This window comes from Numenius arquata, chromosome 11 (assembly GCF_964106895.1).
Source record: "Numenius arquata chromosome 11, bNumArq3.hap1.1, whole genome shotgun sequence".
Lineage (NCBI taxonomy): Eukaryota > Metazoa > Chordata > Aves > Charadriiformes > Scolopacidae > Numenius > Numenius arquata.
Window position 1 is genome coordinate 25074156 of NC_133586.1, and position 13155 is coordinate 25087310.

General features: G+C 43.3%; 1 protein-coding gene across 1 annotated transcript in view; it reads right to left on the reverse strand.

Moving 5' to 3' along the window:
* UBE2D2 (ubiquitin conjugating enzyme E2 D2) overlaps positions 1-13155 on the reverse strand; it is a 31053-nt gene that overhangs the window by 12617 nt on the left and 5281 nt on the right. Inside the window, exons 2-5 of the mRNA XM_074156604.1 lie at positions 8299-8362; positions 3837-3868; positions 3668-3745; positions 3474-3579 (exon numbers count right to left, since the gene is read on the reverse strand). Of these exons, the coding sequence (XP_074012705.1) occupies positions 3474-3579; positions 3668-3745; positions 3837-3868; positions 8299-8362 (280 nt within the window). The remainder of the gene's footprint in view (positions 1-3473; positions 3580-3667; positions 3746-3836; positions 3869-8298; positions 8363-13155) is intronic.

The window sequence follows — 13155 nt, forward strand, 5'->3', positions numbered from 1 at the left end:
AGCTCTTGCTCATCCACTCACCAAATTCAAGTGGAATTTCCCCAAAAATGGCCAAACAGTTATCGTCAGGTTAAAATACTATATTGTCCTGTTTAAGACAACAGGGATTCTTATTTATGCAGACTTTGCGATAACATTTTTAATTTAAGCCTGTGCATCCTGCTTAAGCTTCGGAGTTTAAATTAACCTCCAAGGTGTTTAAGACTGTATTTTGAGATTATTTATTTTCCGATACGTATTCTTTAAAGAACACTTACTTCAGAACTACTAATGCAAATCAGCAATTGTACTGAGGCACTCAGTGGTGTTCTCCCAATTCCTCAGAACCCCTTTCACCAAGTCTAGGAGGGGCAAACATTGAGAAAGACAAAACACAACCATAAGATGCTCGTCACCTCTACTGTCATAGCAAAGATCATGTTATCAAATTGGTTATAGAAAGAAGTGTCCTTATTTATTTAGCTGTCTGAAATAAAACTGCTCCAACAGTTTTGGAGCCCTTGCTATCTTACCCAGCAGAGAGGGCAGGGACAGGCTCCCAAAACAGGTCTCCCAACTGCCCTCCGGAGCACGAGGAGCCAAGACCTCTACCTTTACCACTTCACTGGCATGATTAAGTGACACTAACACGATTTTTCACACTCTTCCCACCACAAAAAGTGGCATTGTAGATTAAAGGGAAGTCACTGCATACCCCTTCCCCTTTGCAGGCTAAAGTGAAAAACATGTTCATGTACCACACATTAATTACAACATCACATCTGACAATGTGTATGAGGTTGTGGGTGTGGGGTTTAGTTGGTGGGTGCTTTTTTTTGTTTGTTTGCTTGTTTTTGTATGTTGTGGTTTTTTTTGTTTGTTTTTTAATGTGGTTGGACTCGATGATCTCAAAGGTCCCTTCCAACCACTAAGATTCTGTGATTCTGTAATGCTGCCCAGCAGATGCCTCAGGAGAAGGAAGCTGTGTCTGATAAGCTGTCTCCTAGAAGAACTCTTTCTAATATTCCCCAATTTCTCTATCAGTAAAGAAAGTACACTTCTTTTAAAGCTGTGTTCTAGGCATCTGCTTACAGATTTTTGAATTCAAACAGCTTGCTCCCAATAGCATCCCCTTTTAAAAGGGGGACAAAATTTAGGAAGTACTCTAAGAAATCTGTATTACAAATACTAAATTGTTGCTTTGGAAGAGGTGTAACCTTCATACTGAACAGCTCAAGTCTTGTTATTCACTTTTAATTACCTAACCCAACAGCTTTTCCTACTAGCAACACATTTATTCTTTAAGAAGGCTATCAAGGAGTTACTAGAGAGCTGAAATAGCCCTAAAGTCTGCAAAGACACAGTTCTAAACTGACTGAAAACAAGATTTTTCACCCTAAATGATTGAAGTTGCCTTTGTGGAATTTATTTATACTTGTTAAAGATGGGAATGCTTCTTTTAAGTATCAGCTCTTGCCTCTTACTGGGATGTTTCTGATGAGAAATCCCTGTTATTTGAGGGAAGTATTCTGAATTTCTATGGAACGACCCATAAAAACTTCTTTTGCTGCCTTTAATTCCTTCATGAAATGAATACCAAGGGAACTTGAACAAGATTGTTTTCTCACCGATTACCCCCGTATGCGTTTTGTCCTGTATGAAGGAGAGTTTCACATGAACCCTCCTGCAATGAGTAAGAAGCTATCAGCAATACAAAGACACCTATTCCCAGGGAGCTGCAAGTGGGAGACAGGGCGATAGGAGGGGCTAAGTATCCCATGGTTTACTCTAGCCAAGCCACCAGGCTGCAGTCTGAAGAGGATGAGGGAAAAAAAAAAAAAGAGTTCAAGGCAAAGAATAGAAGGAGATGTTGCAAAACTAATGTTGAGATGTATTTTGTGACTAAAGCTGACAGTCATTAACAGGCAATTAGCTAATGGCCTTTAAACCAACCTTTAAAATTCTTGCCCCATCTTTTTCCAACTGTCCTAATTCCAGACTATCCTCCTGTATTTTCAAACGTGCTATCCATCACCCCACTGCCCATACGGTCATTTTAGACCCTCTAAAACAAATGGAAGACACCATGTCACATTACATATCCTCCAACTATAGTATCCTAACCAATTACACAGCACTTTAATCAAAACATAATAGATGACAGAATTTAGTACTAACTTAGCAACTAACTAACAGCAGCTAGTACTTGACTGAAAGCTTTTGTAAGGAAAGCTGCCTCAACCTGACACTGATCCTCCCTTTACTGACACACCATTTCTTCAGTTCTTTCAAGTCACAGTGAAGACTTTCAGCTTCGTGCACAAACGGATTTGCTTCAGTTAAAAGACAAGTCAAGATATCGCTTTGCCTTTCCATCTGGTTCTACAAACGCAGAAGCCTTTACCCAGACAGAGAAGGCAGGAAGTCGTGTGAGGTCAGTAAAAGGAAGGCAGTTACAGCATGCAAGGGAGGGGCACCAGGAGTCATCTCTGAACCAAAGAGCGTAGTTCAAGGGAAGAATTACAGGCAACAAGAAGAGGCTGGTAGAGCTGGGACACAGTCTGAAGGATGCTGTAATTAAACATATATCTGCAGCATTTAATTACAAAGACAGCGTGAAGGTGCAGAGTGGTCAGGACATGGTCCAGGCACAGAAGAGACCAAATATATTCTCAACTGCCATGGCTAGATCTACAAACTGTGGAGCTACACTCCCAATAGCCAGAAAAAAAAAAAAAAAAATATCAATAAAATTCAATCCTTGTTTTTCTTTCAAAGTGTTTAAAACCTCCTGTTTGCATTAAACAACGTGAATGCTGCTTTACCAGGCAAAGGATATATTCCAGTGCCCCACAAGCTAACACAGCTCACAGGGACCAAGAGGTTTTCAGCTAAAAAAAAAAAAATTAAGACAGTACAAGCTAGTTAAGTTTTAGAACATGTTTTAGTAGTCCATGTCATTGAAAGTTTTGTTAAAAAAATGACCCACGTGGAGTTCTGATCTTCCTTTGAAAAGGAGATTTATTTATTTTTTTTTTTTAATATGACAAAGAATTAAAGCAGGTTTAGTGTTTTTTAAAGGCCACAGCTGTTCCCCTACACATTTCACTTGGTCTGCATTTTGAACATTGAAATCTTCCATTGTCATATACTAGCTTAAATTTGGAGGGTTTGGTTTTACGGGTTGTTTTTTTTTTTTGTTTTAGTATAAGTGTTTTCACACTGAGGCGAGGTGGGAAGATGTACTTGGTGTAGCAAGACTTATCTGATCCACAGGCAAAGCTGAGCGGTGCCCCCAAGGCCACAGGGACATCGGACATCCAGAGCATCCCGCACTCATGAACTGGCCAAACTGGCCACAAGCGGAGTCACAAGATTGAAGCAGTGACCACAGAAATGGTTGACAGCAGGAAAGAAGCAGGTTTTTTTTACACTCGAAATCCAAATCAGTAATTCATTTCAGCAGAGTAAAATTAAATGAGCATTAGAGGTACCTTTTGAAATAGTTAGTGCTGGGGACCACTGTGATCGTAGAATATCAAGACAAATGCTGCCATTACTGTTAATATTTGGATGATAGATTCTTGTTGTAAATGCAACCTGCAGAAGAAGGAAAATTTCAGTGTAGGCTCACAAATGTACATCACACCACAGGGTAATGAACGGATTTACAGTACAAGCCACTCACCTTAGGTGGTTTGAAGGGATAATCTGTTGGGAAGTGAATTGTCAAGAAAAATACACCACCTTGATAGGGACTGTCATTCTGTTAATGAAAAAGAATCATTGCAATTTGAGGAGTTATTACAAGAAGACTAGTCATAAGAAGCTATGAACATCAATTCTCTCATACTTACTGGTCCCATTATTGTAGCTTGCCAATGGAACACTGAAAAAGAGAAAGATTTACTTCAGTTTGGAGAAGCTCAAGTAATGAACTACTTAATTCCAGACAAAGCAGCACAGAAAAGTCTATTTTAAAAACAAAGCCTTCTGAAAGGCTGCAGGGAAACAAGCCATAAAATTAAGCAGAGACAGAGCAAAGTACCCAAGGCTCCACATCCACTTGGTCCACACTTTGGGATTGCTGTGGTACCACACACATGTTGTGCCCTGCAAAAAACTCCTTGACAATAAAACCCCAGATTTATGCAGTCGACATTTCACACCTGACAGATTTGCCAGTTCAGCTTTGTTGTTTCCAATGAAGCACTTGAATCAAAGCCCTGTTTCCAATGACTGCCCTCTTAGGTTTTGATTCACCTTGTACCTTTGCTGTAGGTTGCTCTTTCTTGGGCAGAATCTCTCCTACACAGATCCTTAATTAAATGGAGAGGAAGCCTAAGCGTTGCATATACCATATATAGAGAGGTAACCTAAGCCAGTGGTATCTTGACTGAATGTTTAAGCTTAGTCTCCACAGAGGCTTCAAGATGTCATTAAAGCAGCAAAAAGCAATATAAATCTTAAGAGAATGCAAAAACAACAGCCTGCTCAATACTCGGGCCCAGGATGTGCTTGTACATATACACTTTGGGTTAAATGGACAAAAATTAAGTCTCACTCGTATGCATCTGTCCAAGAGAACATCTTAATCTGGTAATACAGAAGATTCATGGAGAATGTCTTTATGCTGCAGAACACAAGGAAAACAATCAAAGCTGTTAATCTGTATGAGGCACATCAGGAAGTTCTCGTGGTTCCTGTGTTCTCCAAAGGCTCTAGCACCAGCCTGTGCAAAGAGCAGCTTAAATTATTTGTGGAAGAGTCTCACGGGAGGTTTCCTTCCACATGGATGTCAGCTCCATGGCACTTTCAGGACTGGGGAGAAGACTCCAGTTGTTGTAAGGTAAGTCTTCAAGCCACAGAAGCTGAAGCCATCTGCAGCCGTGTTCTTAACTTGCAAGTGTTGTCTCCAGCTTTCAGAGCTACCTGTGCCAAAAGTAATTCTAGCCCAGAGCAGCACTACTCACTCCAATCTAGCATAGGCAGTTTTTAATTACACACGGCACAGGCATTACAGCTGGGAGTGATCTCATACAAGGAAGGGGAAACAAAAAAACAAAACAAAAAAAAAATCAGAGTGGGAACAGCCCTGCCAAGGCAAGGGGAGAAGAGTGTTTGGTCAGAGCAGCAGTTTGTAACCAGGACCAGCAGCTGATAACACCCACCAGCGCTTTGAGAAACTCTACACTCAGCCAGGAAATCAAGACAGCGGCTCATGAGTTCATACTTAGTGTGCACCCATTTTAAAAGGTTCAGGCAGCTTCACAGAACTCCCCATCACCTGCAGGAGGACACTGAGAAACTCAAGACAAGAGGGCTAAGGGGCAGCAGAAACCCAGCAGTGAAGACTGTGATTAATCCCAGAAAAACCACCAAGAATCTCACAGGCACCACCAGGTGCTGATAAGATCCACTGTGACTGCACTGGGGTACAGACAGCATGGGAGACAACCTGCAAACCTCTGCACGCTGAAGAGAGAAGCTGATATAACCAACTACTGGCTGAAACCAAACAAGAAACCAGAAAGAAAAATGCTTTCACACTGAATCCTAACTTTTTTATAAGCTGGAAGGGCAGTTTGTTTTGTTGTGAGGTTTTCCTACTGCAACTCCCACCCCAGCCTCAAGGTATGTTCTTGCTTAATCTAAGCTTTAGATTCTCATGGGATGCAGGACAAGTTTGAAGAACCAAAAGATGGATTTGTCATGCAGAGCCTACCTCAGTTGATTCTTTACTTTGAAAGCAGCCACCCAGAGTTATTTACAGAGTAAGGGGGTGGCTGACTTCCCATAGTTGAGCACAGGTAAATTTGGAAGTGAACGAAGCCACTGCAGAGCACTCTGGAAGTACCCAGTGTGATCCAGTCCCGAGCATATTTCCAAAACCAAGGCCAGAGGTAGGAGGAAGAGGGTGAGGACTACATTACCTCAAGAGAGAAAATCCTGTCCCTGCAGTTCACAGAAACAGCTCTTCACTTTCCAAAGTTTATGAACGACAGGGACAAGAAGCTCACAGCTGGGGAGGGTTTACAGCGGCTGGATGAGCCACGAGACAGCACTTTGCAAGCACAGTGTGTCCTGAACTCAGAGAAATGTCCTTCTGACAGGGCAACCGAGGCAGACCCACAGCAGAAGGATCTCAGAGAAGGCACCTTCCTGTTGCTGCCACCCCTGCCCATTTAGTAACAGTTTGGGTGTACGTCTCACCCAACGACTCTGGGTGAAAGTCTTTAATCAGAGGTCTTTCAGAAAGGTGGCACAAGGAGAAGAACTGAATATTACTTTAAAGCTTTACGTATTCAGTAGTAAGCTTCCATTATAAGCATTCACCTACTTTTGTCACCACCTCCTTTACCAGACCATCTCCATCACCTATGATAGTCTTCGGAAATTATGAAGTAGTTTATCATGGCCCAAATCACACTCGCTAATTTAAGGAAAGAAAAGCCTCTCAGACTGGCTCTACATTTGAGTCATTTCTCTTCCATGAAACTACAAGCTTCTTCAAAAAACTTCAGAATGAAGTTGTGGAGTAACTAGAAGCAGGTGGACGCTACTGCTAAAACCCCTCAAAACCAAACACCGCTTTCACTTGTCTGAAAGGACTGATGAACAGTAACATCTCCACTAATTCCAGTATTTTCATTTGCAGGTTTCAAGTGTTTTTTTAATCTAGTCCTAGATTTCTATAGGAATGTAGAAGTTTCTATTCACTTCAGAACTTCTGAATAGTTCAGAAATGATTCAGAAATATCTCGGCAGCTAATTTTTCCTTTCAGAAAAGACACCTTAAAGCATAGATGGAGGGGTTCCCTACTTAAATATCCCCTACTCTCAGGAGCGCAGACACTCCACTGAACAGCACAGTGGCCACAGACCATGTCCCACAGCAAGTTTGATGTTTAATGGGCAGCCCAGTCAGAGCTGCCATGTGTTCTCATGTAGCCTTTTCTGCACAGCAGGGCTGTTGCAAGAGAGACTCTTGAGCACATTCCCCATTTCAGGCATTTTAAGCACTTAATGCATAATGCAAGTACCTGAATTTACCCCAAGGCCCATAGTAAAGTTATAAAGCAAAAGGTGAATTTCCAAGTGGTCTTGTCTCACTGCAAACATCCTACTGATCTTGCTCACCTAAGCTACGACCGGGAGTTTAATGCTGCTGCAAAAAACTTGTTCAGCAGAAGTATAAAATCCTAGTTAATGTGGGGAAGACTGCAGAGCTTGCAAAGCCACTGCAAGGCCCCTCAGAAAACCACCATAAAGTACAGGACAGTAATTTAGTTGCCTTATTGACAGCTAATCAAAGCAGACTCAGAACATTACCTAGAACTAAGATAAAGAAGCACCCATATCAACACCATTAAGCTAAGACGCATGATGTATTTGTTCCTAGAGAGAAGGGGAAGACACGTATACTAGACGACAGTGGATCTTCCCAATATAAAATGATGTTAGACAAAAAATTCACAGTAGGATTTTAAAGAATAACTGTGTGGTTTTGTCCTGCTTTAAACACAGTTCCTTGAGCTTTGAAAAGGACAGAATAACTTCAAATCACACACCAGATAAACCACCCTGTACAGGAAACACAACCAGCTGGTCTGTAGGCCAGAAAGGCCGTCCCAGGGTATCCCCTATATGGAGCCTGGCAGGGCCAACTGATTTGAGTAGTTTTTAAATATAGCAGGACCACGTGTACCGATGGATGCTCCACCTGCACTTCCCATCTCACATCTAAGCAGCTACATCCAAATCAAGCCACAGGTTAGTGACAACAGCAGCATTTAGACATTCTGATTTTGCTTATTGAGAAAGCCACAAGTAATAGTTCAAATTGAGTTAAATCCTGCCTAAAAATAAAGAGCCAAAACTGTGCTCAGCACAGTTAACCCTGTCCTTGCTGTACTCCCATCTAGGGGTACAGCAGAGTAATTTACTTCTACAGGACACTACATATAATTCAGGTAAGAAGGAACTTCAGAAAGCTGTCTGAAGCTGCTCTCTGATTTGGCCACAGAGCTACTGAAGTTACTGACTTCTGCAGACAGCACACCCCGTAAGAACATCAGTTACTCTGAAAGGTGTAACTTAAGGTGCCTTCAGCGCACAGTTGTCCAATCAATACCACGAGCGTGACCGAGATATCCAGTGATATACAAGGAAAGTACCAGGGGATACAGAAGGGCAGCAAATGTAAGATTAGGATGTGGAGTAAAAGTAACAGAAAGGGTCTTACTAAGGAACAGGGCATCCTGTTTTAGAAGGAAAATAGTTGGAGACTGCCAGTGTTTGCCAATAGGAGATACTTACTGTCATCACCAACAGGCCCTGCTGAACACTGTGCTGGAGGATCACGTGCCAGATCATTCAACTCCTAGAAAACAGGAACAGTTTATTTCATTTAATTTCAAATCCAATTACATTATTGCTAAAAAACACTGCTAGAAGCACTCTGGTTATCGTTCTTGCTCACAAACATAACACATCAGTGAGTTTCCCAAAACACCACAAAACTAGCAGCCAGGACCCCAGAAAGCAAAGTTGTATCTTAAATCCAGGGAACACCTTTGGTACATATATCTGTTACCTCTCTAGGTTTCCACACTCCATTAAGACACTGCAATCCTCATCAAGTCATAGGGTCTATCAGGTTTGCCTTCATTGATAACAACTTCAGAAACCCCAAGCATTATCAGGGTATTATATACACCACTATCTCCAGGTCAGAGAGAGATAAGGTGGCCTCAATCCAACGACTCCCAGTATCAGCCTTATTTTATCCCCCATATTGTAGCAGCTCCCGCTTGATCAGGCTGCAGTGATCTAGTTTATCACCTCAAGCCTTTTTGCCGTATACAAACCTTCAATAACCTGCAGTTGTTTCATCTCCAGATGTGTGACTACAGGGGGTTAAAGGGAATAGAACACAAGGCCTTCTGCACCTACAGAACTGCCAGCCCACAGAGGGAAATCCTCACTTTTCAAGTACCTGCGCCACTCAAGTTTTCCTCTGAAGAAATCCTACTATGAGTCTCAATTTTCGGGCTAAGCAGGTTGAGTGATTCGGAATAGAATAATTTCTGAATTATACCAACTTTCAATTTGAAACAAAATTTCAGCCCAGATGAGAAGAAAAAAAAGTCCACACTGTCACCAGTAATTCACATAAGCAATTTGCTCAGGAAATGGACATTTAGTGGGAAATGCAAATAGAGTAAAACTTAAAGTCAAACTTTGCTATTTCTGGCTCAGCCACTGACCTGCTTTGCATGACAGGCCCAAGCTAATTTTCCGTGCCCACTCAGTCTAGAAAGCTAAACATCTACATCAGACAACCATTAGGAGGACAACTAAATCCAGCATTCAGGGGGTTGGGAAACGCTCCCATGCTGTCCCTGGCCCACTGTACCTTCGGCTTCTCACCTCCCAGCCCCCAAGGGTCACCAGCAACAGTCCAGGGGGAGTTTCAGATACCAGACTTATCTGAAGCTTTTGCTAGACAAAACATTTAAGGACAATGATCCAGACAAGCTGATTGCAGGAATGGAAAAAGCATGTCACTTAATGGCCTTTTGTTATTTACAGGCAGTATTTAGGCTCTTGAATAGATGGATCTCTGGGAGTTCCAGCTTCTACTTCCCATGAACTGGGAGGCCACCACCAACCAAACACTCTTCTGTTACAGCAGGAAAATGGTGCCTTATGCTAAACAAGTGAATCCAGGGGTTTTCCCCTCAGTGAGCCATTCCACAGAAGACTGCAGTGGGGATACAAAGCTTCACACACCCTCACTACTGCAAAGCATACACAAGTTTGGGTTTGCCCTCAGCAGCGCCCAACTTTTTTTAAGTCCAGCTGGAAGCCTCCTGAGGTGACACCAGACCACTGAAGCTTTTCTAGTGCTTCTACTGAGCTTCCTACAGTGCTGACCCAAGCAAACCTTGCCGCCACACTTCAGGGTTCAGCATGGACTTGGGGAGGAGCAGACGTTGAGCATTCAACATCTGCTGAAGAGCCTACTTTCTCCTGAAGGTGAAGAGCACCTCCAGATAACCTCTGAAGGAGAAAAGCCCTTCAGAGTTGTCAGTTATGCAGGTCAATTCAGAGTAGCCAGCTTTAGCTAAGCCAGGTTCCTTCCTTACCTCCTGGTTGGGGGTATCAGCCAGCGTGAAGGTCAGTAAGGCGCTCATACTTCACACCACCCGCTGGACACCTCACTGCGGTGACTCCAGAACATTAAATATGTCAAGTATCACCCCAAGCAACAGAAGATTACTGCTCCACCCTAGAGATGTGCGTGTACTATACAACTTAGAGAGCGACGGTCTGAAAAATACAGAGTAGCATCCAGCTCCATGCTCTGTGTCAGCACCAACAAGCCAAGGGCCACCCTGTGCAGTCAGTGCAAAGTAACATGTGGCCACTTACAGCTCCATTGGCACCTGAAGGCCACACATCATCTTCATGGCCAGTCTAGTCCTGGCTACAAAGAACAAAGTGAGTCTCCATAAGCACAAATTTGGGCATGGAAATTTAAAACCAGGAAAACACCTACTCATTCTAAAGGTGTATAGAATCCGGTCCACTTCCAAATGCTCTCTAATCTTCTGGAAGAGACAGTTTAATGCTACAGTACTCAAAACCTCAAACGTATCTATTAAAGAAAAAAACACATCTAAGTCTCTCTTTCTTACCACTTCTTATCCCCTTCACTCCTGTTTTATGCATAAATACAGTGCAACAACACTAGACTCGGAGGGAGTACAGCTGTAAGAATCCATGTTTTCCACATAAATGTAATCCACAGGAGCTTGTGGTCTTAAGAACCTGACATGCACCTTCCCTACCATCAAGGGGAAATAGTTATAAACGCGGGCTGAGCACATGTTCTAGTAGAACACCCAGCTCCAAAGCTGCCCCGACGCTCACCCCACATCCCGCTGCCCAAAAGCGCTGCTTCAGCAGACAGGATGAAACAGCAGACCTTCAGTGATACCACACAAGACAAGCCTCACCACAGAAGCAGAGGCAACAACGACACTTAAAGCAGCCCTGTTTCTCATCAAAATACTATCTCTTCAACCTTCAGTTCCAGCTGGAAGGAATACTTCGATTTTTCTGAAGTGGTATATAGTATCTCACTGGGAAGAGATGACTTGCAACCCATACCACTTGTCTCCACGATGCAGCTCTCACCTAAGGCAGCATTTCAGGTTCTGCTCTATAAATTCACAGATTGAAACATCACAGATTAAAAGGCCCGTGTAAAAAGCAGTACTTTTAGCTTGGAAAAGTTCAGCCATAATTCTCAATTCAAACCCCTACGATACAAAACCTCCTACCTTTTGTAGAACAAGAGGTCGAATAACAAGGAGGAGATTTAACCTGCACAGGACACTTCTGGAGCACAGCCTCGAGGCCCCAGTAGACCCCCAGTTGCCTCTGCGCACTAGTGAGGCCAGCATGATACCGGATGTCCTGGCAGGGCACAGACGATGGCTTTAACACACCATTCCCTTCAAGCTGCCGATATGTCAGTGAGAATTCCGCTGCTCACTGGTCAGACCTGCCCGGCCAAGACTGAAAAAAGGACTGGCAGCAACGTATGGCTGCGTTTACCCAGGCAGGAGGAGCGAAGCACCCACAGACAGTGCCACACTTCAGTATCTGGCCCACAGGTCACTTTGCCTTTTGAAGATTTCTGCGCAGATTCCAAGGTACTGCTAGCACAACATCAGCCCCAGCAAGGGCTCTGCAGCCAGAGAGAACCAACTGGTTTGTAAAGTCAGAACAAATGACTCTGGAGCTCTGATAAAACTGGAACAGGATTTTTTTTATGGGATTCAGTTACAGTTCAGTATCACCTAGAAGCCCCCCATGACTGCACGTGTGGGAACCTAACCTACAAGGCTGCTCTATTCCCCTGTGATCTGGGGAAGACTCACCAGTCAATAATCAAGTCTGACCTTGACAGTGCTGATTTTAATCCAAAACCTGAAGAAAGCTGTAGCTGGTCACCCTTCGAGACAGCTCCTGATCCTTAAGCACATGCAGAAGGCTTTGCTGTAGGAACTCAACAGTGATGACTCCAGCGGCCTTTAGATGAAGTTCCAGTTTGAGTTGGCTCCCAGGAGGCCACCCCTCCCCGAACTGCCTTCAGCTGGGAAGCCAACTCACAGAGCTTAGAGTTTCTGCTGCCTCCCCTACAGCAAAATCCCCTCGGGGCTGGGCCCACCACTGCCCATCATACCATTAACTTGACATGTCTTACAGTTAAAAGTATTAATTAGTTCCTCAGCAAAAAAGAGGAAGTGGAAGCACAGCACAAAGCATAGCAAGGCTCCAGGTGTCTGGCCCAAAGGCCAAGTTGAACAGAACTCCTGCTGTTATAGCCTTGAACTAGATGTCCCAACAGCTACAAGACTCACACAAGAAACCGACATTTAGGCTCCAAAAGTAGATTTAATTGTGTTTTAAGTCCCCAACAAAACAAGCCCCTACTCAGGGGTTCCAGGAGAGCATTTTAAGGAAGATGGAGCATGCTTATGCCAAGTGGTGCTTCCCAAGTCAGGGAAGGCACCAGCTGCCAGCAAGGCCTGAGGAGACACAGGGAAGCCAGTGCCACAAGTGTCACTCAGATCCAGGCCACCCTCCTTCCCAGCAGTCAGTACATTGCACTTTAAATGCCTCTTGATCAAGGAGTTCACCAACCGCACAAGAAGTTTTTAAAGCATGATCAAACACAAGTGTTTTAAGTCTTAAAATTTAACCCTGCACGTTTCGAGTTATAATTACTTTTAATCGTAAGCTCCAAAGACATTTGTTAGAAAAGTTCAAATTTATTCTTCTAGACAACAATTCCCTCCCTAGTCTAACATGTTCCTGCTAAAAACTGTTTGTCTGGAAGATAAGACTAGTTTTAAGGACTACCTTAATGGTAATACAGCCTTTAGTATGAAAAACCAACATAACCGGCAACATCAAGAAGCCAATCAAGCAGGTAAAAGCCAGCATCCTTTAGCAGTCAGTTCCAGCTATTTTAATAAACCTTGTAGAGTTCCCCAAATACACCCCAACACACTAGATGTGCACCTCCAACCAAAGACTATCCAAAGTCCCTTTAAGTTGGACTGCATAGTTTTTCCTCCCTACTCCAGTTTGGGCTGT